At 40.1% G+C, this 27,342-nt stretch overlaps 1 protein-coding gene across 9 annotated transcripts in view; it reads left to right on the top strand.

Moving 5' to 3' along the window:
• STAMBPL1 (STAM binding protein like 1) overlaps positions 1-25,518 on the top strand; it is a 35,276-nt gene extending 9,758 nt beyond the window's left edge. For 3 of the 9 annotated variants that reach the window (XM_067552799.1, XM_067552800.1, XM_067552797.1), the window contains exons 2-11: positions 5,862-5,903; positions 7,156-7,373; positions 9,862-9,937; positions 11,603-11,698; positions 13,390-13,744; positions 14,318-14,442; positions 15,367-15,504; positions 17,386-17,498; positions 20,619-20,718; positions 25,189-25,518. In XM_067552799.1, coding sequence (XP_067408900.1) covers positions 5,874-5,903; positions 7,156-7,373; positions 9,862-9,937; positions 11,603-11,698; positions 13,390-13,744; positions 14,318-14,442; positions 15,367-15,504; positions 17,386-17,498; positions 20,619-20,718; positions 25,189-25,245 — 1,308 coding nt within the window. In that variant the 5' untranslated portion in view covers positions 5,862-5,873 and the 3' untranslated portion in view covers positions 25,246-25,518. Of the gene's footprint in view, positions 1-5,844; positions 5,904-7,155; positions 7,374-7,999; positions 8,249-9,861; positions 9,938-11,602; positions 11,699-13,389; positions 13,745-14,317; positions 14,443-15,366; positions 15,505-17,385; positions 17,499-20,618; positions 20,719-25,188 lie in introns of those variants that run through there. The other 6 variants (XM_067552798.1, XM_067552804.1, XR_010920673.1 and 3 more) reach the window with 6 other exon arrangements.
• The last annotated feature ends 1,824 nt before the right edge of the window (positions 25,519-27,342 follow it).

The following is a 27,342-nucleotide window of genomic DNA, read 5'->3' on the forward strand; positions in this document are numbered from 1 at the left end:
TTTTGTGAACAGACTTATTGGAGTGCTTCACTTCTTGTTTGAGGTAGGTTGTGGTGGGGTATGGAATTTTATTTTTTATCCAAAATAAATGCTCAGTCCTGATATCTATCCTGAATCTTTTTTTTTTTTTTTTTTTTTTTAACCCCTACTTCCCCAGTTCCTTAAAAAGTGAACAGTAACGCTTTTGAAAAATAATAAGATTGTAGCAGGGGTAGACTTAAAATTAAAAATTAATTCCTGCATAATAGACTAGATACTGAAGTCCTTGCTCAGGCAAAATGTCTTCAATGAGGGATTTCCTAAGTAAGGAATCTTAACTTCAGGATCTGATCATATTTTATAGATATACAGAAAACACCTGCTAAGTCCCAAATTCAGTATTTTGTAAGTAAAGGAGGGAATGATTTCATACCCTTTGTTATAATATGAATATATATTGTAGTAACTTTTGATCCCTCAGAGGTGTTTGCTTTCCGAGCCACATAAATTCTAGAAGATTGGATGCTGTTTTTCATGCTGAAGACCAAAAAGTACTTCTCCATCTCCACCAAGAGAATCTGTGGAGCTGCAGAGGTGGGAAAGCTTATGAAAATGAGCTCCTGGCCGCCCATTCTATTTGTCCTGATTGTTGACACAGTCTACAGTAGTTCCAGTAGTCTGGCTGAGCTGAGGGGATATGGATGGAGCTGACCTTGGGTCATTTTAGCCCCTGGTATATGTTAGAGCAAGTGGTCTTTTGTGCCCTGTTGCTGCGGCCTCAAGGGTCAGTTGTACTAACCAGGGACAGGCAGTGTCCTGGCAATTTCCCAAGATACAGCTCCTGCTATTGGGCTGCAAGGGGAATGGCATAAGCGCACTATGCCAACTCAGCCTCATCCAAAGATTCCCCTTACACCAGGGCAATTCCCAGGTAATCAGTTAAGCTAGTTTTAAGGTCCTTTGGGTCACCAGGGTAGCACTAAAGACCCATAACTGGGTACAGTGACCAAGATTTTTAAATCTTGTGAGACAGCAGGGCTAGGGGGCAGCCAGAGAGAGAGAGAGAAACTCTAGAATGATCCGGGCCTTGTTCCCTGTGAACTGAGGGGAGGTTAATTAGGAGCATCTGAGGCCAATTAAGACCCAGCCAGGGACCCAGTTAAAAACCCCTGCTCCAGCCAGGCAGCTGGTGAGAGAGTTGGAGGAGTGTGGTGACTGACGATAAATACAGGAGAACCAGGTGAAGGAGAACGCTTGCTTACTGAACCCCAGAAGCTGAAAGGACAGGTGGGGAAAGTAACAGCTGGAAACACTGGTGGTAGTGCATAGCCACTACTAGTGGGGCCCCTGGGCTGGGACCCGGAGAAGGGGATGGGCTTGGGTCCCTTCCTTCTCCCCCCTTGCCCCAGGGAGCATTACCGAGATGGCCAATGGCTGGAAATAGGGGCCACATGGGACACCTTGACCCTCTACAAAAAAGAAAAGTGTAGGAACCACAGTAGCTGAGCCAGCGATTTGTCACAATATATATAATATAATATATTTATATATTTAAAAGTTAGGCTTGTAAGCCCTTACAGTGGCCTGATTTTCCAAGGTCCCAAGCACCCAGCAGCTACCATGGACTTCTTTTTAAAGTTTGATTACAGAACTGTGCATTGAAGTCACCGTACAGCTTATCGAACAGTGCTGGCAGTGGTAAGGACTGAACCAGGAAACGTGACAAAATAACGTCTTGAAGAACAAATCTTGAGTCCTTGATGGCTTGTCCTCTAGGGTTATAAAGCAAGCAAACAAACCTCTCACTTAGCTCAGGGCTATTGTGACTGATTGGAAGATTATTAAATTCACTTACGTAAAAATCTCTTCATGTTAAGGTAATCTTTTTCAGTTAACAGAATTCAAAATTTCCCCTGAATAAATTGATTTCTGTACTTGATATCTAGATTCTGTAAAATAAATGGTCCCTCCCTCTTCGCAACACGTAGCAGAACTTGATTGCTTTATAAAATTTTGTGGATTTTTTTTTAATGTTCGCTTCATAGAACGATCATACCTACCTCATTCTAGGAACACAGTTTATTCTTGAAAAAGAAATTTAACCACTTACAGTTTTCCACCTTAGTATATGGAGCACATTTTCATGGTTACATATAGTAGGCGATTCTCACATGAAACAGGAAGCATCATATTACAATCAGGTTTGTAGTTGTTTCTAATGCCTTGTCTTGAAAATTTTAATCTGGCAGAAGTTGAGAATCTCTGGAATACAACTAGTTTTCTGTGTGTACATACAACACTAAATGCGAGTGAACTAAATTTTCATTTTGGATCCAGTTTTCAAAGGAACATTGCATAAGCATGTAAGTATTTTGCACACATCTGCTTGAAAATACAGGCCTTAAAGTTCAATTCAGAGATTTGTAGCACACCTAGCAATGATTGTGAAAAGAACCATGACTGGCAGTGGAAAAAGTGGGGATGGACCCAAGCAAGAGTATATAGTCAGTAAGACTCACTAGGTAATTATAATGACTGCAGCAATGTAGAATTAGGCCTTGTCTGCACAAGCACTTATTCTGGCAAAACTTTTGTTGCTCAGGGGTGTGAGCCAACATAGCTACTACTGCTCATTTAGGTGATTTTATAATGTCAGTGGGAGAGCTCTCTCCAGTTGACATAACACGGCTACACAAGTGCTGTTATAGTGGCTCAGCTGTACCAATACTGCTGAGCTGCTGCAAGTTTTAAATGGAGACTAGCGCTTAGTTAGATCTAGTCAAAGGGAGTAAGTGGATTAGTGAGGGCATTTACAAGTAAATCAAGGAGGAAACAAAACAAAAAAGAAAGAAAACAGGCCAGTTAATAACAGATTAAATTTACTCTAAAATGGTTATGGTAATGGTTAAAATTAAAGGCTCACCTACTGGATATAATTAGCCTTTAAGAAAAACAAGGAAGTAATCGCAGAAAACATAACTAATGATTTATTTTTTAAAAGTGAGAGAAACATATATCTGGCCAGGGTGGATTGATTTAAATTAAGGCGATTTAAGTCACCAATTTAAATCATGACTTAAATCACCAAGAGAAAATCATTGATTTAAATCAAGTTTCCCACTGATACTTCGTCACATATTCATTAAACAATGGTGTAAATCTGATCACTAAACCACGTTAATTTACAACTCAATACAGCATTTTATAACATATAGGAAGGTATATTTTGTGTAATTTTTTAGATAACTTGATTTTTATTAATTTAGGAAATAGTACATAATACTCATTACCTGTGTCAAGCTGCAGATGCAGCAGCAGTACATTAGGAATGATAAGAACTAAATCACACACACAAACACAATAGCACTTATATTTTATTAAAATAAATCTTAAATGTTACATAAATTTTTCACATTTGCAATTTCAGCAGTCTCCTGAGTTGCCAGCTGACAGCTGTCCTTAAACTTTTTTTTTTTAATTTTCAATTTTTATTAACTCTAACAGACAAGTCATCACAACATTAAACGTATGCTGTCCTTAAAACTTCTACAACTAGCTCTCATCTTCCCCACTCCCACTGTCATTTTTATTCATAGACAGAAACAAATACGAGTTTTCCTGCTTTTTCAACTCCCAGTCGATTGCTCCATCCATCAAGGCTTAAACTGGCAAATTTCCCCTCAGTATTTCTTGCACACTGTTCAAGTTCCTTCTCATACACTGTATCTAGTAACCTTCCACCAATGTCTGCTCTACCAGGTGGAGTGTAGCCTTGTCATAAGGACTAAAACATATCAATGAAGTGTTTATTGTTCACAGTGTGAAAAGGAGAATTTGTGGCATAAATGAACCGAGCAATCTTTTCACCTATGGTGTCTTGTTGGTATTTGCTGGTCCCTTACTACAAACCCATACATGGTGGTGGTTTTACTGGATAATTGAAATCTTTTGCTTATTACTGATACTTTATTGTCTGAAATATGTTTAGCTGTTAAAAGTACCAACAGATGATTCTGAAGTTGTTGCAGATAGACAGTCACAGTCAAAGTCTCTTATGCTTAAATGGGATCCTGAAACAAAATTCAAAAATGATTTTGAATAGTCATTCTTCTCACTCTGTTACTCAGTTAATCATTTACATTTTTTTCAGCAAGGATGCAAATCTGATTCCAAATTAGCCCCATAGAACTCGCTGGCACTTCTGTTTTTTGAGAAAACGAGTATAGGATTGAGTTCCTTTGGGAAAGCTGAGTTATGCTGAAGTAAAATAGGAAGTAGACTTATGTCATCACCATTATGGTCTGTGGCCATGATGTTCCAAAATAAGGGGCATGTATTATTTAATATAAAATAAGAAAATGACTCCCAGTGGCAACTGGCAACTCTAGATTTCTCTTACTGCAGCTTTCTGTACCGTATACTTGGGTGATTAATTCTAAACCTAGTTAACCAATTAAACAAGCTATAAGGATTAGCTAAGCTAAACATTTTTTTCTAGCAACATCCAACATAACAAACATCTTGGGAATTTACTTGTTAAACCACACTTATACTAAAAGGCATAGAGAGAGTTTTGAAGAATGATGTATTGCAAAGTGAATTATTTAAGTTACTAACCAGTTGGTCCAAGTTGTTCTTCAGACATATCCACATCTTGATCCACATCATTTTCTCCCAATAAGCAGTTTTCATTACGATGTTTCATTCTTGCATGTAGGCCCGCATCTCGTTCTTGCACTGCTTACACTTTTTTACAAAGGGAAGGAATTTCTTCAAAAGTTTCCCAGATAGGGTTTCTCTTACACCCAGAAGCCATGACAGTTTTTCTGTGGCAAAAGTGTGGGGGAATATAGGGTTCACATTAGCCTTCGGAGAGGAAGGCTGCAACTCCTCTGGGGTCTTCTTTGCTGAACCAGTCAAGACTTTAGATGTTTTGCAGTATGCATTTTCAGTATGGTACAAAACCTTTAACATTCAAGACCAGTCTTTTAGGCTGAGCACTGAAGTGTTAAGAATTTGAGCACACCGCTTCATATCCATATTAAAGTATAACTTAATTAATCATTTCCGTGTCAGAAGCAATTTTGCTGATGACCACAGCACTTTTAAACATTTGCCTTGTTACTATTCGCCTTTACTGAAGGGTAGTATTATATTCTGAGTGTAGTTTTTTATCACTTCTTGCAGTCGGCCAGTACTATAGGTTCAAATGGTGCTGGAAAGACTTCATATCCTTTTAGTTACTACATGTAGTTTCCATATCCAGACAGGACAGTTGCCTGATTTTATTTTTAATTATAGACCTGACAGAAAAAAGTGCTCAAATTCACATTATACATAGATACATTCATCGTGGCGTATATAGATGGAAAAACAAATGCATTCTATTATTTTTTGAACTTTTGACTTGAACTCTTCCCTCCCCCCCCCACTTAGTGCTTGAAAGGTACTAGTTTATCATTTAAATTACAACTTAAAATGTGATAGCAATTTATTTTAAAACTACTTAATATAATAAATACTGAGGCCAACTGTAGTACTTTATGTTTATTAAAAGGCACAATTTGACTTGTTTGTGTTGTCTGATTTTAAAACTGGTATGGTACTTGGCATGACAGGCATAAGAACATAGATGTTTGAAGATATTTCCAATTAGAATGACTTCATTGTCATATTTCATGATAGATAACACATGGTGACAATCCGTGTATTTGTACTGAAGTTCCTCTTTCATTAATAAACCATGACTCAGGAGGCAACTTATTGCAAGCAATGAACACTGCATTTATTTTTTTCCCCTCCCTCTCCTTCACCCTCCCATTTTTGTTCTTTGTGGCCAGATGGAGAGATTGGAAAGTAATAGCAATCTTTTTGGTTTGCAGACAGTGGGCAACATGGAACAGCCATTCACTGTTAATTCGTTGGTATGTATTACATTTTGATATTTAATGCATTGGCATCCTGAGTTTAAAAAAAGCAGCAAACTACATGACACCACCCACGCTGGTTTAGTTGTGTTGACTGCCAACTCAAGGGTTTTTCCAACTTTCCATCCACTCTTACCCTGCTACGACCCTTATACTCTGCCCAGCTGCCCATTAGTGTGGAGTGTAGCAAGCTGGAATAGACGTATTTTTTTAAATGTTATATTGAATACATTTGATTTGTTGGGTTTCTCCCTATTTTAGTTATTGCCAACTTCTGTGTGTGGGTGGGTGGGTGTATACAAATTCTGAATTGAAAGACTGAACCCTTTAAAATATAATAAGATGAAGCAGTTTCTCAGCAGCAGTTTCATTCAGGAATGTAATCAAAATTATTTTGAGTAATGGTACAAAAGAGAAATAGCTTTAGTTTATTCAGCTGTAAGTACAGTGCTTTAATTTGTAAAATTAACATTGAAGTGAACTTCTGATGTGATCCTGCCAAGTCTGACTGCTGTCATCAGTTGGGCTAAACCCAATAGTAAACATTACGTCAAGTGATAAGGGCTTGTCTACACTTGAAATGCTACAGCGGCACATCTGCAGCTGCTGTAGCATTTCAAGAATAGACACTACCTATGCCAATGGGATGGCACTGATGGAGGTAATCTACTTCCTCAAAAGGCAGTAAGTAGGTCAACAGAAGAATTCTCCTGTTGACCTAGTGCTGTCTATGCAGGAGGGGGAAAGGGAGGTGAGGCAGATGAGGTTTGTATAGCTACATCTCTCGGGTGTGGATTTTTCATGCCCTTAAGAGGCATAGCAATGCCTGTGTAAGTTCCCAGTGTTGACCAGCTGTTAGACTTTTCAGGATCAAGCCTAGGTAGCTTTAAATGTTTTATAAAAATAGGACACTTTATGGGAATTCATATCTTGGGAAATCTAGGAAGCTGCCAAATCAGGCTTATTCTTTTATTTCTTTCACTCTGGTTTAATTTAATTTTATCTTTATCTTGTTTCACAACATTTGTATTTTTAATATAATTTATTCATTGTTTTTAATGCCATTGAAGAAGCATGATAAAACCTTTTCATTGCTATTAACAGTTGGGGTTCCTTATTTATTGGTTTTATTTTATTTATTTATTTATTTAAATTTAAATTTCCCTTGGTGTCTTGAACAAGGTCATGTGTGCACAGGCTCAGCCATCCCAGGTGAAATGTAACCTGTGATGTGTTCCTTGTTTTTCAGAAAAAGCTTGCAGCTATGCCTGACCACACAGATATTTCAGTAAGCCCAGAGGAGCGAGTACGTGCCTTAAGCAAGCTTGCCTGTAACATCGCAATCAGTGAGGATATTACTCCACGTCGTTACTTTAGATCCGGAGTAGAGATGGAGCGCATGGCATCTGTGTATCTGGAGGAAGGAAACCTGGAGAATGCTTTTGTTCTTTATAATAAGTTTATAACGTAAGGAATAGTCTATAGATTTTTTTACCTTAATGATTCTGATGGGTAGATTGTTTGGGGAATTTTGCCTAACCATCAAACAGACCACAAAAATAGGGGCTTTTTAGTTCGTCATTTTACTGCTCTTCCACACAAGGATTAGACTGAGTCTGTTCGTGAATGAAAAAGCCATTGCAAAATGTCCTGTGCCTGCTTAGCATGTGATTTTTTTTTCCAAAGGGTCATAACTCCATCAAATTAAAAGCAGATTTCACTAGAACACTCAGATACTTCCTCATTGAGAGCTATGTCCATGCCAGATTTAAACTTTCTAAGCAGCCAGTTTGGCTATAAAGCTTTTAAAAAAGTTAAATATAATGGGGGGGGGGGGGTTTAAATCCCTCACTGTCCTATTCTGAGGATAGTGAATCCTGTTTGTTTGTTCAGATGTTGTGTTTGGAGTTGTTTGTTTAAAACAAAAACAAAAACACACAACTTTTGGGAACAGAGCCTGGAAACTTCCTGTCTGCAAGGTGAACTTTTCAGAAAGCTGTGGTTGCCTGTAAAAGGGGATATTCACTATGCATCCTACATACACAAGAGTGATTGATTCTGTGTGTACTATAATATTTTGTTTCACCTCACAGTACAGGTTGGTCTGGTCAGAAGAGGGCGGCAGTAATGATTGTCAGTATGGCATGCATGACTTCACTTGAAGACTCTACAGAGACTTCCTCTGTTGGCTGCTTCCTCTCCTTACTCCTGAGAGAATTCTGCACCAAAATTTTTAAAATTCTATGCACAATATTTTAAAATTCTGCAATTGTATTTGTCAATAAATAAATGTGGAGGCTCCAGCATGGCAGTGGGGAGCACAGGCCACTGGCTGCAAAGAGGTGGGATATCACCCTGCAGCCACTCACCCCCCTTCACCCTCCCCCCGAGGACACTGACTCAGTGATGAAGTGCACCCAACCATGACACAGCACAAGTCCAAGCCTGCCCCAGAAACACCCCGGGGCCCTGTCCCTCCACGCCAGCACACCAGGTGTGGTCAGGCAGGCTTAGTCTGTGAGGATCCAAGAGTGAGGGGCTCAGTGAGGGGATCCAAGTGTGGGGTAAGGAGGTTCTGTGTGGGGCAATCTGGATGCAGGTGGCTCAGTGGAGGGTCCGGATATGGGGGGGATCTGGATGCACAGGGGCTCATTTGGTGGGTTCCGATGCAGGTGCAATGGGACTTTTCAGGAGGGTCCAGGTGAAGGTGGTTGGGGCTCAACAGGAGGGAGTCTGGGTATGGGGGCTCAGCGGGTGGGTCTGGGCACTGGGGGAATGGAGCTTGGTGGGGTGGGGGTCTGGGTGCACCTGCTTGGGGCTCAGTGGCAAGGGTGTCCAGATTTGGGGGGCTCTTTAGGGTGGTCCAGGTACAGGGGGGTGGAATTCGTCGGGGTGGGGTTTGAGTGTGGGGGGCTAAGCAAGGGGTGGTCTGGGTTCAGGAGTAAGGGTCTGGATGAAGGGGGAGGGGTTTGACGGGGCCTGGAGCTTGGAGGGAGGGTGTGGGTGCAGGGGGTGATGCTCAGCGGAGTGGGGGTTCAGGTGTGGGGGCTCTGGAGGGATTCTAGGTGCAGGAGGGTGAGGCTTGGCAGGAGCAGCTTCCCATACACTGACCCCTCCCTCCATGGCTGAGGAACAAGGGTGGCATGAAGTGGTGGGGAGTGCGGAGCTTCCTGCAGCCAGGGGAGGCTTTGGGGGTGGGTCTGTCCCAGCCCTGACCCTGCCCATTCCTTGCAGGGGAAGAGGAAGTCCCGTCCATTCCCAGCCCAGTTGGGAATAGCAGCTGAGCCTGTGTTCCTGCCCCCTTCTCCGCTCCCCCACAGTGATTTACCTCTATGCCGGCTGCTCCGGGAACCCGAAACAACGTGCCCGTGCTGCTGAGGAGGGGTGCATGACTGTTCTTGCAGCTTTCCTTTGCTTCTCCATCAGAAATCATTTTTCTGTGGGGAAGCAAAGAAAGCTGCAGGGAAAATGAATTCTTCATGCGTGCAGGGGTGCAGAATTTCCCCAGAAGTATCCTACACCTCTGCCATGTTGTTATTATTTGCAAGACAAGAGCTAACAAGTGTGTTCAGAGTGAAAAAGGGATGAAAAGACAAGGGTGATGCTGATAAGATTTGGTTACAAAGGCTAACTATGCCTAGCATGGTGTTTTCTGGTGCCATGTGCTAGTTAGTCATGTTATTACCCGTTGCTACTAAAGAACGAGAAAAAGTACATCCAGCTACAGAACATAGCATTGTGGGGGGGTTAAGATTTGTGTTGCACGTAAATCAGTGCTGGAATTTCAGTGTCATGGTTTAGACCTGTGAAAGCATACAAAACTACTGTAAATCAAATTGGAATGCAATGTTCAACACCTGTGATATGTAGAACTTGTTTTCCTCCCAACATAAAAGCTGTTATGGATCTTCCTTTCATGAATAAAGAACAAAAATGTGTGTGTTTAATTTTCTAGTTTATTTGTAGAAAAGCTGCCCAATCACCGAGACTATCAGCAATGTGCAGTACCAGAAAAACAGGATATTATGAAGGTAGTATTGCTTTTTCTTAGCATTTCTCGAATTGCCCTCTGAGCAACTAAATTGTTCTTTTCCCCAGTACAAACAAATATACACGGTACCAACCCAATCTAGCAAGACTAAGTTATTATAACTAGCTCCATTAGCTACAAGGTTTTCATTTCAGCTTAGTTGCTTGATTCTTGCTGGGATTCCTAAAAGCAGAAAGTCAATCAATTAGTATTACTGACTACACCCAGTAGTATATGGATTGTTGGAAACATAGTTAATATGTTTCTAAAGGAAACATATTTTGAATAATTAAAAAATATATTCAAATTCAAATATATTCAATTAAAAATATTTTTGAATAATTAAAAAACATTTAGGATCTCACCCTGGTTCCATTTAAGTGAATGGCCACTGACTTCAGTGGAAGCTAGCTTGACCTCTAATTGCTAAAAATGGAGGGATGTGGAATTATTAGTGTACTGTATATTGTCTATTTAACATGTGCTTATAAACCAAAGCATTTTCTACTTTCTTTAACACTAAAAATGTACTCCTTTTTGTTTTTCCCAGTTTATCCACTACTATACTGGTTTCATAATTGCTTAAAAGTTTATCCTTCAATTAAAAATAGTCCCCTCCTCAGTTTAAAACATCTGAAATTATCCATTGATATTCACTAAAACATGGAAAAGTGTCTTCTAGCAGAACCTTGTCCCGCCATTCCATAGTGCATTCCAAGTGATTCCAGAAGATGGTAGCTGCTTTCTGTTGCACGTGTGCTGTGACAAGTGATAGCACCTGTGCACTGATTTGTATATACTCCGATTAATCTGGCAAAATGCTACACTGCTGTTAAATTTTTGGTGAAATTTTCCAGTTTGGTGGAATTATTTAAACACCCCACTAACTATAGGGCCAACCTATTGAACTCAATAGGAGTACTTACATGAGTAAAGCTAAGCAAGAATGTGAAGTGTCATGTGATTGAAATCTATCATCATAAGTTTAATACATTTAATAATGTCCCTTTTGAGGCTTGGTCCACATAATTTTCTTCCAGTTCTTATTCTGCCTTGGGCCTTGAGTCAGAAAAGCATATTAGGAAGGGTGCCCAATGTGCTTGGTTAGTCCGTGGGATTAAGTACATGTTTAAATACTTTAAGGCTTTGAAATGTGTAATATCAAAGACCCCATTCCTGCAACGAACTCCCTACGGGAAGAACTACCTCTGAGTGGAGTATCATTGACTTTGTGGGGGCCCCACCTGGCTCATCTCACACAGCTCATTGCAGGAGTTGGGCCAAAGCTGATTTGAAACCTAGAAACAAATGTCACCTGTGCCAGAAGTGCCATTTGTCACATGTCAGTCATGCCTCACAAAGGCATCAGACTGGTTGGAGAAGTGACTTTCTTTTTCTATAAAAAAAATCTGTTGGCCAGATCTCAGCTGGTGTAAATTGGCATACTTCATTTAAATCAGTGGACTGTGCCAATTTATAACCACTTAAGACATGGCCTTATATATTTGACATGCCTGTAATTTAGTATTTTGAACTTTGTTTTGAAATTATTGACTTTTTTTAATTTGCATTCCAGCTGGTTTTCCTTCCCAGCTGATCATTTGTTTGTTTTGGAAGGCAGGAAAGCAATTTTACATTTTTTTTTGTCCCCACTTTTCTCCCAAAGAAACTGAAAGAGGTTGCATTTCCAAGGACAGATGAATTGAAGACGGATCTTTTAAAGAAATATAACACAGAATACCAAGAATATATGCAAAACAAAGTAAGTCTTATCTGAATTCACATTGAATTTTTAAAGCATTATTCATATAAATGTTTACTATTTGATTGGTTATTTATATGTTTGCATAATGATCAAAATTCAAATAAAAAGTAGTTGTATGAGCAAAATATCAACATTTTAAAATTGCATAATAATTTAGGCACTATTAGAAATTGCATTTGTTGAATATCTCAAACAGCAATGTATTTGAAAATAAGTGGTTATTTAGAAATAAATATGCAAATGTTTTAGTATTTACTTAATAGAAATGTTTTATGTCTGACTGTCTTTATCTATTGTAGAAAAAACCTTTATTGCAGTTTGGTACAGTTTGTTTAATACTATTTTATTTGAAAAGTAAGATACTATACTAATGAGTATTTGAATGGGCCTCTTTCCTTAAAGAAAAAGCAAAATTAGATCACAATACAACTAGTATTCCCTTGAACTCTGACATACATCAAGGCATTGTGAAAGATACAAAGTTAGGCTAGGTTCTTATTGATTCATGGGTGTATTTCAATAACTGCTTAGGGCTGTATAGTCCTACTCCCACTTTGTGTAATAAAGTCACTGAAGGTAGGATTTGTAATTTAAAAATATGTAATGGAAAGAGGTAGAGGAAGTAAGGAACATGTTCTTTCTCCCATCGTGTGTCTCCTGGAATTTGGAACAAGAATCCATGTTCCCATTTACGATTTGTTTCTGAGGTTTTATTTTGTTGGTCATTTATTATCATTAAGTATCTATATTTTAACTTGCTTCTGCAAGTTTGTGTTGCTGTCTCTTTAACAGAAGTGGGGCAGGAATGTTGGAACCTGAAGGTTCCCTGCAGTTCGTGGAATAGCAGTTGGTGTTAGGCAGCAGGAGGGAGATGAGAGTACAGAGAGGACTTGCGTGACCGAGACAGAAGAACAAGTAGCCGTAGCGTGGAAAAATCCATACAATGCAAGGTTAAGGGCTGGTCTGCACTGAAAACTTACATTGGCCTAGCTCTACACCCCTGGGAGATGTAGCTCTGCCAATCTGTCACCTGGTGTAAATAGTACTAGGTCAACGGACGAATTCTTCCATCAATGTAGCTACCGCCTCTCGGGAGTAACTACAGCGATGGGAGAACCCTTCCTGTCAGTGTAGTGAGTGTCTGTACTGAAGCACTACAATAGCACAGCTGCAGCGGTTTAAGTGTGGACATAGCCTAGGTTTCATGGAAGCAGCCCAAGGGAAATTAAAGTAAATGGAGAAAGAAAAAGGACAGGAGAAAGTGACAGAGAGACAAGTGTGCTGTGAAAATCCACCTGAAGATAAATGTGTTCTTCATGATAAAGGCTTGTTTGTGTCTCCACCCTTTACCCCCCTATTAAAAAAATGACTCTTTTTAGACCAATTATTTCTGCTAAAATATAAATGGGTTAAGGGCAAATACTACTGCTACTGAGGTAAATGCATAATGTATCAGGGGGTGTGCAGAATGGGTGATCCGTGTCATCTTCCCTAGGTGCATCGTCTTTATTATGTTAGAGCACTTCTGTGGGCACAGTTGTATTGGGCAAATATGTAACATTTTCCAAACAGTGTCGTTGTTGTCTAATAATAACTGGTTAATCAGTTTGCTAGCTTTCCCCTCACTATTTAGTGACTTTTTTAGCGTTATCTAAAGGATCTGACCACTTTATTTACATATTTTGCAGAACAAGTGTAAAGCTGAATTCTTAAAGAAAGTGGAGCAGCAGAGGTTGATAGAAGCAGAAAAGAAGAGAATTGCACAGATGCGACAACAGCAGCTTGAAACAGAGCAATTTCAGTTCTTTGAAGATCAACTTAAGAAGCAAGAACTAGCCCGAGATCAGAAAATTAAAGAGAATATGGTTATGTCTGAGCAGATTGATGGGAGTGTGTTATCTTGCATTTCCATGCATCAGAATAACTCCTTATCTACCACATTTTCTGAGAAAGCCAGTAAGAGTGATGCCTCTGTTTCTGCTGGACAGTCTCCTTCACTAAACCAGGCCTTAAAGCCAGCAGCCACTTTAAGCACTGTTCAGAGTAAGTGTTCAGTTGGACAGTAATGCTCCTCTGCCTCTCATAACATACCATATGATATCGACATGCACATGTTTATTTCATTGTGGCTTCTTCTGGGATGGAGGGCCAAATGTTCCTGGAATATTTATGTGCACACTTACCTTTGTTTTCTCACCAAAAATGGATACATACATATGCGATTACTAATTTCACACCTACAAGTTCTGATACCAGGCCTGATTGCTTCCATTGAATTAAATTGAAATTTTGCCATTGACTCAGTGGGAGCAGGAGTAGACCCACTGAGATTGCATTTTTCGAGTTCTTCTGAAAATTTGGCCCAGAAAGTAGTGATGATTCCCTGCCTTAGTGAATGCAAGCCAGATAACATTCTGTATTCTTTGATGTATATTTAGTAGAAGAAAGGTTATGCTCAGTAAAGTTCTGGATTATTCTGACAAAAAGCTGCTTTGTGGCATGTATGATATTCCTTTGTAAGTCAGTTCAGTTGATCATTAACTGTGTATATCTGTTACATTAGAAAATTTTGCACTGAAGACTAAATTATAAATGCCCTTTCTCCTTGTTTATTAGATCAAGTGGCTGAAGCACTCCGAGGTGTAGTTTTACCCACAGATCTTTGTCACAAATTTCTGCTGCTAGCGGAAGAAAATACAGTAAGAGGAATAGAGACATGTGGAATTCTCTGTGGAAAACTGGTACAGTTGAACCTTCACATTTGTATGGAGAAGGCACTTTTGATAGTATTGTATTTTCCTGTAGTGAACTAATATCAAAGCAAAAGCAGATCTAAAGTGTAAGTGTATAATGTAAATAACTTTATAAAATAACCTTATGGGTCTGTTCGGATATCTTATTTAACTGTGGTCTGTTTGCATAATTACAAACCTATTTGGTCTTAATTCTCCGTAGTCACCACGGTCCTCTATTGTTATTAAGCTGTATAGTTAACCTCCATTACGGGAGGTTTCAAGAACATTCCCTGGTATTCATCAAACAAAATGAGGTTTATTTACAGGAAAGCTGGGTATTAAAAATGTTAGAACCTATTGGTGGGTGTCATCAAATTCTAAAAAAAATAAAACAATCATTGCTGTTTGTTTTTGCCCATACCCTAGATAATGTTTTAGTGTTCAATTAGCTAACTTTACAGCAGTACTTAATTATCAGATTGTTCCCAGAGCAGAGGGGGATAGCACTGCTGATGCTGATACACAGATATGCAAGTACAAAGAAGTTCAAAGTGGATATCAAAGTGCGTTAGACACACATAAAAGCCAAGAATAATAAAAGCAGGGAAGCATGTTGTATTTCCAAACTTCAAAGAAAGTAATCATCTTTTTAACTCTCTTGCTTTCATTCTTAACAGACATTCTTTCCTTTTGACATTTTTCTGTGCACACACATTTCAAGTATGTTTGTTGCTTCTCTGTTTATTGCTATGATGAAATGCTGACCAGATACTCAGCTCGTGTAAACTGGCATAGCTTAATTGAACTCAGTGGAAGTACCGCAACTTATACCAGCTGAGGATCTGACCTTTTTTTCCTCAACTTCATGTTCAACATTTGCTCATTAGAAGACCCTTAATTCAAGTCATCTTCCCACCATGTGTTTTACAGACACATAATGAATTTACTATTACCCATGTAATAGTGCCAAAGCAGTCTGCAGGACCAGATTACTGCGACATGGAGAACGTGGAAGAATTATTCAGCGTTCAGGATCAGCACAATCTCCTCACTCTGGGATGGATCCATGTACGTATGCCTTGTGGATCTTGATTTTTCTATATTGGTTATATAGGCTATACACACTCAATACTGAATACCCCAGCCTAAGGAAATAATTTGCATGATCTAAACTAATTTTTTCTCTCAATTTTTGTGTTGGTGACCTGATTTGACATAAATGTCATCCACTGATACAAGCTGTTCTTTATTTCTAGGAAGCTGTAAATGTGATGATAAACAGCATTTTAAAATCCTAACATATAAAAGATGGAATTCAGTGCAGAATTTGGCCTATTTGTATTAGATATACCCCATTTCTAAAACCGTTACTTGTAGGTTTTCAAACTGTAGAGTTTGGATTGAGCAATATTAAGTGTTATCAGTTTATTCCAGGCATGGTGAGAACGAAAAATTGTGAAATAAATATTAAAAAGTAGAGTACTTGACTGAATATGTTACATGGTTTTCTTTAAAAATCAGTAGCAAAGAAGAATTTTTTTAAGATCGCAAACATGACAAAAAGAGACCTGCAAGCAAAAGAAACTTGAGGCTCTGTTTTGTTAGAATATCTTTTTTTTTTTTTTTCCCCCCCTGTTGGAAACTTGGCTAATCTTGTATTCCATTTAATTATAAAATGAAAAATTAAACCTAAATATCTGTGGAAATGAGTAAAACAACTGAAGAGTGAACTTCCAAGCCTTCATACATTAATGACTAAGATCTTAAATGGCAGAGTAATGCCTGACGTCTTTGCCATTCACGGGTCTGATTCTGATCTCACTTATACCACTGTAAATCAGGAATATCTCCGTTGAAAGCCAGAACACCTGAGATCAGAATTGCATTCCAGATGTATAAAGCTCCAATTTGTAAAGCTGGTCAGGAATTTTTTTACTATACTTTTATTTTGTTGTTGGAAAATGCTGATTGGTCAAAACCATATCTTCTTGGGGAACAATTGGTTCTGATGAATTCCCCATTTTGAAAAATTAATAAAAGTTTTGAAGTTTTTGAAACATCCCACTTTGACTTTTTCTAAGAAAAGTTCAATTTTTCTGTTTTAGAAATTTTAATTTATAGTGTAAAACAAAAGTTATTAAATGGAAACAAAACATTTTGAAATATCGAAACAAAACATTTCAGTTGAACTGAACTGAATATTTTTTGGTGATTTTTCAGTTCTCAACATTTTTGAGATTGCAGTTTTTGGTCCTGATTGGGGACAGGAAAATCTTTTGAAATCTTGAAAATTTTCATGGGACAGGAAAACCATGTATCACAGCCGCCCAGCTCGGTCAATTTAATATTAAGTCCATGTTTACATTGGAACCAAAGACAGGTATTCAGCATGTGAACACCATGTAAAATTTCAGCCTGCTTCACACTTCCATTTGTCTATAGGCATTAATTCACTTTTTACCTTCTAATGACAGTTACTTTCAATTATGTTCTAATTTTTCCTTTCTGCTTGAGATGGTTGGTGTGTAATCTCACTTTGAGGGATTTGGGAAAATTAATTTAAGTCCTTTTCCCTCTGTCTGCCATCTTTTTATAATCACACATGACTTTTTAATCTGGAATTGTTTCTTTTCGTAAGAACATTAATCTGATATTTAGAAGAGTTTAAAATTGTTTTTGGAAGCCTTCATACACCTGCTATTAGGGATTTACTCCTGACACTGTAGGATATAGCTTTTGTATTGTTTAGTCATTCCTGCAAATTATCCTGAAAGATGTGTTGTGCCATAGAAAAGTTCAGGTTTAGTAGCAAATAATAAAAACTGAATCTGGGGGAGACGCTAACACTTTCTCTTGTTGCAAAATCCTGTTTCTTCGTGAATGGATTTTTGACCATGACTTGACTAAGAAATACTTTCACTATGCAGAGCTTTCCCTTTCTTTTTGTAGACGCATCCAACACAAACTGCATTCTTATCCAGTGTTGATCTTCATACTCATTGTTCTTATCAGCTAATGTTACCAGAGGCTATTGCAATTGTTTGTTCACCAAAACATAATGAGTGAGTTCTGTTTTTTCTAAGTAATGTTTAGCTATTCTCCAAGCCTGCTATCTCAAAACTAGATCACCTGCAAAACAGCATCTGAATGTCAACTAAGGTGAAGGGGAGAAAAGGTTGTAGTATATGTGGGGGGAGAGGGTTTCTTATGTTCTAAATTGATATAGGCTTGTATTTCAGTGAACCTGGTGTGCAATTTTATTTGACTTAACTTTTTCTCCTATTTAATTTTAAAATTCTGTAAATGGTGGTGCTCCACTGCGCTGAGTAGGTGTGATTGTATTTGACTGTGGTAGTTCTAGGCCTGATGGATCTCATTGCCGGGAATCCGGACTGCACTCTCCTTAGTAAAGAAGGTGGATGGTAAAGGTTTTTTAGCTTTTTCATAATGAAAAACACTAAAACAACGGCAGTGTAGAGATAAGTTGGACTTTTTATTAAGGTTCTGTTTTACAAATAGTTTATAAAATATAAATAAATCACTAAAAGCTGTTTTTAAAGTACACTTGTTACAGGACCAAATTTTTAAAGCTATGTAAGCGTTGCTTCTCTCAGCGTTACAAGTGGATTCATGAGGGGGTTTAGGCATTGCAATGCTGAGTGTTGCAACATGTAATTCTTTGATGCCCTGCTCCCTAGTGGAATTCACAGGCCCAAGTTGGATGTCCAGATTCCCCAGGGCGTGGATTAGGTATTAGAAAGGGGATTCTCAGAAGTCAGCAAACTGAGCTGGGAGTCACCTAAGACAGCCAGGAATGAAATACAGAGGAAAGGGTAGGTCTCAGGGCCCAGATCCACAAAGACATTTGGATACATCTACACTGCAATTAGACACCCATGGCTGGCCTGTGCCAGCAGGTCTTGGACTAAAAGGCCGTGTAGACGTTCAGACTTGGGCTGCAGCCCGGGCTCTGGACCCTCCCACTTCACAGGTTCCTAGAGCCTGGGCTGTCGCCCAAGCCCAAACGTCAACACCACAATTCAACAGCCCCTCAGCCCAATCTCCAGCAGCCTGAGTCAACTGCCGCGCGTAGGTAATTGCAGTGTAGATGTACCCTTGACTGAGAGGCTGGAGGAAGGCTCCGGTCTGTGCTCCAGTTTCACAGCCTTGAACTCCCCTCCTGGAGTTAGGTGCCTAAGAATGGTCAGCCTTTTCTAGCTAAAAACAGGAGTAAGGATCTTCCTACCCCTACTGATTATAGTTCATAGCCCAATGGTTAGGACATTCACTGAGGACGTGGGAGACCTGTTTTCTAATCCCTTCTGTGCCGGATTTGGAGTAGGTCTCCCGTGTTCCAGGCGCACGTCCTAACCAATAAACTATTTGGCATTCTGGGTCTCACTTAGAGAGAACATGAGTACAAGAGACTAATTAGGGCACACACATGGGATGTTGGACAGTCAGTTTCAAGTCCTTGCTCCAATGAATATGTAATGATTTATACAAAGTGGAACAGCTCCAATAGGAGCGATGCCTGTCTCAGAATAGCCTGATGTTTAGGACACTAAACCACTTCTGAAGTGGAAGAGCAGGGTTCAAGTTTCTGCTCCAACTCAGGCAGAGTGGGGATTCCAACGTGGGACTCCCACATCCTAGGGGAGTAACCTAACCACTGGGCTATGGGGTATTCTGGGATGCACAGGTAAGCCAGCTAGCTCTGATTCTCACCTAGTTTGAGAATCCCACCAGGGTTCAGGCATGAGCTAGGGCTTTGAGCAGCTTGTGAACTTCAGGATAGGATAGGATGGGGTGGGGCAGGGTGACTTCAGGAATTAGGAGGCTTTGCACATGCCTACCAGCAGAAATAATGGTGCCTTCAGATTTAGGGTCAACGGTGGTTTTGTGAATGCCAGTGGCATCTAAATGTTGGACTTAGATGCCTAACTGTCTCTTTAGGCACCTAAGTCCCCCTTGTGAATCTAGCCCTTAGGTAATGCTGAGTGTAGCAACATCTCCATGCTTTTAAAAATTGGCACATGGAGCAGGTCAATAGATTGCATGTAATCATGACTTATAAACATCTATAATACCTTTGCCTGCTGTGCTTACAACATCTATTGCACATCTTACTCATGTCTGTAACATTGATTAATCAGTTATTAACCCTTTAAGATTCTATTAATAAATTGTTTATAAAGTGTGATCACGATAAAATGCACATGTATGTAATCACTATTAATGAAGGTTCTATGCAGGTTTCCCTACAAGCTGCATGTTATCTTAACTCACCGTGGCTAAAAGAATACAGCCAGCATACACAGTTTTTAGGCAGCACAAGGAGGAAGACAGTCTACCGCCACATACCCTTACATATGGCAAGGACATAGCTCTCTGGAACCCCTGTGCAAAACTGCCATGTACAGGATGCATGGCTAGCTGCATTGTAGCACCCTGAAACATGGCTGTGCTATGATCTGGATAGTGGAGAGGGAGACAGGATTCTGTTCCTCCCTCTTTCCTTGCCCCTCTAGTGCATGTAGCAGTGCTACACACCAAACCAATCTGAATGGGCTTTGGGCAGGGGTTGAGAATTGCTCCTTAGTTACTCTCTTCAGACTTACAAAAGTAACAGTCCTCAGCAAAAGTTTATGCAGCAAATATGAAACAATGGGGCCGTAGCGTTCTGTAACAATCTTTTTAACCCAATACTCACAGGAGTAGCTCTTCCTCACCTGAGTAGTACTACTGCTGACTTCAATGGAGCTACTCATGTGAGGAGGAACTAATCATTGAGTAAGAGTTTATAGAAGCAGCCCCTCCATTTGTATTTCTGAGATTCTATTTTTTTTGTTCAGCTTGAGGAACATTAATAATAGTGAATTGATTTTTAGCCAGGTAGTTCTTTGTTCTTCTGTAGAATTTCTTTTTACTAGTAATAAGACTCAAAGCAGAGAATACATCTACTGTATCTGGCAAGATATTTTCTACTTCATAGACTCGTAACTTTTAATGCCAGAAGGACCATTATATCTTCTTTTCTGACTTCTTGTACATCAGAGACCATTAAATTTCACCCACTTACCCTGTATTGAACCCAGTAACTTGTGTTTGACTAATGCTTGTTTGAAGCATGTTCTTTTAATGCTACAAATCTTATGTCAGTTTTGTTCTTTGCTTTCCAGCACTGGGATCTTCAGACTTACTAATGCTGGCATGCTTGAAGTTTCTGCTTGTAAAAAGAAGGGGTTTCACCCACATACTAAGGAGCCTAGACTATTTAATGTAGGTATATTACTTTTAAAAAATTCTTAACATACTCCAACAGAATAGACATAGCTGGGACCATTGTGATCAGCTAGTCTAACCTCTGACCTCCTGGCCATATGCCATAGCACTTCTCAGAATTAATTCCTGTTTGAACTAAAACATATCTTCTAGAACCGTGCTTTTCAACCTATTTTCATTTGCGGACCCCTAAAAAATTTCAAATGGAGGTGCAAACTCCTTTGGAAATCTTAGACATAGTCTATAGACCCCCCAGGCGTTCGCAGACCATAGGTTGAAAACCACTATTCCAGAAAAATATCTAGAAAAATTCTCACCTGTGCAGCAAGCAGAAGTTATACCAGATTTTGGTTGGGTTTCTTTATATTTTTCCTTTGAAATATTTGGGCCATGTGTAGTTCATGGTCCTTTCCTAACTGACAGGTGCATTCCTGATGCCTCCTTCTAAAAGCCATTCATGCCTGCCATTTGCTTCTGTAGCCTATAAAAATGTTTTTTTATGTTAAATAGAAATGTCCTAAAACGTAAGTAGAGAACTTAAATTTAGGCTTGACAATAACGAGGCTTGGTAAACTGGATGAAGTAAAGTGTTATAGCTCAGGGCCAAACTAGAGGTAAGTTAAAACATAACTGCAGGTCATGTTCTAAACATGTTTGGTTCTAACTGGTTTTACCAAGAGTTTTGAATGTAATGTGAATGTTTTGGAAGAATGCTATCTATGTTATTGGAATGGCAATTATGCAGATGTTAATTAAAGATGATGTTTAGTATATTAAATAGCCCATGAGAGAGTAGAAGGCATTTTAATTATGATAGTAGAAATATAGATATGGCAAAAGGCAGGTTTAATGCTAATTAATTAAAGGATGTTATTGTAAGTGATTATAAAATAGCACACTAACTTTAAACTAGCACACTCATTTACCATCATGGTACTGTTAATGGAAGGATTTACACCCATTCTTCTCATCCAGGAATTGATCACTCCTGGATGAATTTCATCTTGGAGTGTGAAAGATTTTTCCATAATTTTTGTTTGCTTTAACTATTTATTCTATTTTAAATAAAGTCTTTGATTCAGTCACTCTCAGTTCTCCACTAACTGTAACCACACCAGAGATCCAAACCTAAAGAACTGAATTTGGTTATTGATATTATTTCCCTGTAAAATTTAAATCAAAGGTTATACTTCTTATTACTACTTGAGAGGCAGTAACCAGTAAATGTTATGAAGAGCTCTCTGCCTAACTTGAGAAATAAAATATCAACCAGAAAAGAAGTTTTCCCACACTAGGATGTCTGAGTGCTCCCTGAGCATGGAAAATATACTCCTGTTGTCCTTCGTAACAGCTCGTCAGTAGTCCCATGCCAAGAGGAAAAGGGCTAAAGAATTCCCACTGAAGTTTTCTATGACCACTTAAGAGATTTTTTCCTAGCAAAGAATCACAGCTGATTTCTCCAGCGGTGATGTCCAATAAACTTGCAGAGCTAACAGCTAATCACTGTCAAGGATACTTTTCTCTATTGAACCCTTGCTTCCTTCTGTCCTTTCCACCAGCCTCTCAGAAAGTCATTCCCACAAAGTAGTTACCCAGTTAGTCTGGTGGGCTAAGGTTCTAGCATGCTCTTTACATGGCTAAACTGTTTATAATGAGAATCTGTGACTGAACCATTAAATAATCATTAATGATTATCAGAAATGCATTCAGTTGTTTGAAATAAAACCAATATTCCTGATTTTAGCATAATTCACAAATAGGGTAATAGGGCTACTGGAGTGTTATTTGTAAGTCAGAATTGATGAATAAGAACAAAAACTTACTACATTTAGAGGTACAGCCTTTCCCTTGGGAAGTGATAGTGGTATAAAAAGGCTGGAACCTGAGCCCTAGTTTCCATTGGGGTGGGATTTTCAAAAGTTGACTATGGGCCTAACTCTGCTCCTGTTGAAGTGAATGGTAGTTTTACCGTTAATTCCAATGAGACCAGAGTTAGGCCAATGCTGAACACTTTTGAAAAGGCACCAAGTACATGGTTATATTACCTCTCGCATCAGAGACAAACAGAACTCCCCTCTCATCTTGTAAATTGCCTTCTCTCTTCGAGTGATTGCTCATATGCATTCCAATGCTAGGGAAAAAGGTTCCGGGAATCTGTGCACTGGGCGTGCACACACCTACATTGGAATGGATATGAGCAACACATCTCGAAGAACAACAGTTACTGGTAAGTAACCTTGTTTTCCAGTGTTACAAATCTGTCCTGTGTTCCAAAGAAGTATCTATGTCTTCCATTGTGGGTGTGTCTGCTGGTTTAGTCTTCTCCCCTGGCTTATATGTATTAAAGCTGATATATAGCATTTTATAACCCCCTCTCAAGCTGTCTGGAGTGGCTCTGGAAAGTGAATACCAACCTCAAACAGACTGTTAAGAAGCAGGGCCCACACCTGAAATTGGTTGTGAGTTCAATACTTAGATTTCACCAACCGAGGATCAAGTGTGACCTCCTCAGGCACGACAACAGCCTTAACGTGGAGTCACAGACAGTCCCCTTGGGTACTCCAATCTATGATGCTTTTGTGGGAGATGGTCCCTTGCACCAAAAAGTCATAATATTCAGGTTACTCCCAATCCCAAAGGGCCAGTCATTTACCTCAAGTCAACTGCACTTCCGATCCTACACCAAGAACAACGCGTGTAGCTTATCCTATAATAAATTAACTGAAGATTATTACCTAAGAAAAAGAAATGTTATTTACAAGGGTTGAAGAAATAAACACATACACAAATGAGTTAGTTTTAGGTTCCAAAAGGGTAAGAGAAACTGCTGTAATGTGCAAGCTCTGTATGTCCTTTGGGCTAACCCTGGCCAAGCACTGAGACATTCTTCCTTAAAAGTCTTTGCCCTTCAGAGTTCAAGCAGTGTAGAGATAACAATTTCTTCTTGACAGGGATTTTATTCACTGCCCCCAGAATTCAAGCTGATGGACTGAGTACTCATGCATTTCTCCTGTTCATGGGTGTGGGGGGAGCAATCCATACAGTCTTGTCACTGATATTCCATCTGGTGTCTAGAGACCTTTTGTTGGACAGAACGTGACACCTCTTGTGGTAAACTAGTTTTTCACATTTGTTTAATGCTTCTCTCCTGATTTAGGGCGTGGGGCGGGTTGCAGTTCCATAGCAAGTACTTCTATAGTTACAAAGTAAACACTTAAATATTACTTTATAACATGGAGTACAGCTATTGTAAGGGAGTTGAAGGCATGCAGCAACTTACAAGCATTTCATAGGGCCTAAACACCTTTTTATAACTCTATACATATTTTAACAATACTAACACACAGGGGAGCCAGACCAATTTCCAGCTATGCATTTATTAGTGTTCAGTGAGGCCTGGGGAGCATCGGCATGAGCTGGCACCTAGTCTGCCGGCATCACATTCCCTTGAACCAGAACATAATGATAAGCCTGTTTCCACGCCAGTTTATGGCAAATAATGTCTGACTGTTTTTAATCATACACAGTCATTTAGTGCTAGATTATCTCTTTAGGCACAAACCAGCTCAATTGTGCTGGCAGGTGCAATGCTGGGGAGGGAGTATGGTTAGGGAATAGTGGGCACCCAGCTCCCACTTTCCCCTGCATATCCAAACAAGCTCCAGGCAGCTTATGCAGGTACATAAATGAGCACACAGGAGTATAGCCTAACACTTCAGCACTATTCTCTTTAAAGAACCCATACTGAGTTTTGCATGTATAGTCACTTTTCTATTGAACTTTCAGTCCATGCTTGCAAAACTAACCCTGTACATGTTAACAGACAAATCGGGGTGCCAATAAAACTTGTGCCTATAGAAATGATATAAACAGGCTTGAAGCTTAAGAGGATGTCACAAATCACATATCCCATTTGAGTCCCAGCCCATAGTGAACAAAATTTGTTGCCATCTCATGGGTTCTTGTGGCTTATATGAAATGATTTGGGGGATTTTAGGTCTGTGGAGAGGACAAGACTCCCCATCACAGAACCATACTGACAACACTGCTTGACACCCTGGTTAGCAGTCTCAGCAAAGACATAAAGGTGTGACTACAGCTAGCTTCAGAGCTACCCTTTTTTCCACTCTAGAGATGGTCTTACCAAGTTGGGATTGAGGAACATTGGCAGAGTAGTATGAGAGAATTTGCAGTGTCACTACCAATGGATTACTGGTCTGTTGCTAAATGGAGAACATTGATGTCCAGGACTGCTACTCAGCATCTTTGAAAGTATTAGGACCACTGAAGTAACTTCTTTTTAGCTTTCACATAGAAAAAAGCAGAAAGAACATACAGGATATGGAAGGGCTCTTTGATTTGGTTTTGGAAATGGAGCTGGTGATCATACAATTTTGCCTGACATTCAAATGATATATTATCCTCAGTGGCTTCTGTCAGTGAGTAATGGGTTGATTTCTTTTACAGACGTGTAAACACGTAGTTGGGAAAGAAACAAAAATAATTGTGCTGGATCTGAGGTGATGGGGATGGAAGATAAATGACCTACCAAACAGATGCCCCACATACAGAAATGGCTGCCAGATTTTACTATGGTGTTTTCAGCAATTACTGATGTTTTATATTTATACATTTTAGATTTAATGGTTTGATATTTATTGCTCTTGCCATTTTGAAGTTATTTTGTTCTGTCAAGACAGTTCACAGTGCATTAAAGCAAAATCTGTAAATGTATCTAAATAACATGATACAACAATAAAGTGAGCTTCAGACAACACTGGTAAAACATTTAAAGTACTGCTGAGGTCAAGTTGCCTGTCATTGGTTATTTTCTGTGCAACAGATTTTTTCAGCAACAGTTCTCAATAGCCCTGGCCTTCTGAAGGCAGTCTAACACGTTCATCTTAGGTGTGGTACTCTCACTGATGCTTCCTAGTTGGCTGCTGTAGTCCCCTCACAAGCTCCAGGGGCTGCCTGGGTCAGACAGACATCAGGTCAGTTTAGAGGAATGTGCCTTCATATGCCTCAGAATGCCAAATATCTGAATCCAGTAGCTGACCAAGCACAGACTGCTGGCCCTGCTGAGATTCCCAAGATGAATTTTGGGACAGCTAAGAGTCAGATCTGGAGTAGAGGTGAAGGAGGAGGATACAAAATAATCTGCTTTGCTAAAAGGTCTGCTAAGAATCTGTTCAGAGAATCGAGATGGCCTTGCACATTCCACAGTGCCTCATACTGACATTTATATTCCAGCACGGGCTGGAGCCCAATCACACTGGAGTCTGTCATGGGAAAACTGCACCCTTTCTGGGGAGTCATGGCCCAGTCTGCCTGTGATGGCCTTTGACTGTCACACGTGGCAGTCACTGACTACCCCAGGTTGCTAATGAAGGGGTAATTATTAGCAAACAAGCACCTGGATCTAACAAAGGTTACCCAGAGGGAAATTCTCAAGGAAACAAGAAGCTCCTGTGAAGAGGACCTTTTAGGAGGGCTGAGCAGGGAGCCTGGAGGTGGGCACCTGTAGGTAGAGGGTACATCTACCCTGCCATAAAACACCTTAAACTGGCTGGGGTTGGGGGGAGTATAACATTCAGTGTAGATGCTTGGACTGGAGCCTGGGCTCTGGGACCTCTCCCCCTTGCAGGTTCCCAAAGCCCAGGCTACACCCTGAGCCTGAACATTTACACTGCAGTTATAGAGCCCTGCAGACCCAGCCCCATGAGACCATGTCAGCTGACATGGTGCCCGTTGGTGTTTTATTGCCATGTAGAGAGTGCACTGAGGTGCACGCCAGCATGAGGAACCTGGAAAAGCAGCTCCTAGAGATGGGAGATGCTGGGAGGGAGAGCTGAAATTGTCAGGCATTCAGGAGGACCCCCCCCCTCCCCCCGACTTAAGAGAAGGATTCTACCCCCTTAGAAACCTGCTGCCTGAGACACAGGCCTGAGTCAAGAGGAGCGGGATGGGGGAGGGCCTGGAAAAAAGAAGAGCAGTAGACTTACAGGGGACAGACAGAGTTAAGACTGCCTTGGTCTCCTAGCCATAGGGCTGCAGTGAAGGGTTTGTGTATACTTTCTGCTGGACTACCTGTTAATAAATGAGACTTCCAAAAAAGGGGCACATTGAGTATTTAAAGTTCTGTCTGGACTTGTTTATACCCCATGAGAGGGGTAACTCAAGAAAGGCCGTGTCTGTGGTCTCACTCCCCTAACCCTCAAGGGGGATTCCACTATGGCCTGCCTTATGGCAGAGCTGCACTGTGCTAGGTGCTGTACAAACATATAGTGACTGTCCAGGCCCAGACTGGCTACACGCCTGAACCGCTGAAAGAGACTAACAACTGGGTCAGGGGCATGTAGTGTAGGGCATCAGAAAGAAACAAGGCACACAGTTGCCACCTGGTAACTGGTGAGACACGTATCCCCCAATAGTCTGACAAACGCAGGATAAACTGTCCTGAGAGAAGGTGGGTGATGTAATATAGCGTTTATTGGCCCAACTTCTGTTGGTGAGCGAGAGAGAGAGAGAGAGAGAGACAAGCTTTTGCATGTACACAGCAACCTGACCCAGGTAAGGGCTTAGCTACACCTGCAGTATGGCCAGCTGGTGAAGGTGCCT

This window comes from Emydura macquarii, unplaced genomic scaffold, assembly GCF_026122565.2.
Source record: "Emydura macquarii macquarii isolate MOO-44397 ecotype Brisbane River unplaced genomic scaffold, CSIRO-AGI_Emac_v2 contig_1390, whole genome shotgun sequence".
Taxonomy (NCBI): Eukaryota; Metazoa; Chordata; order Testudines; family Chelidae; genus Emydura; species Emydura macquarii.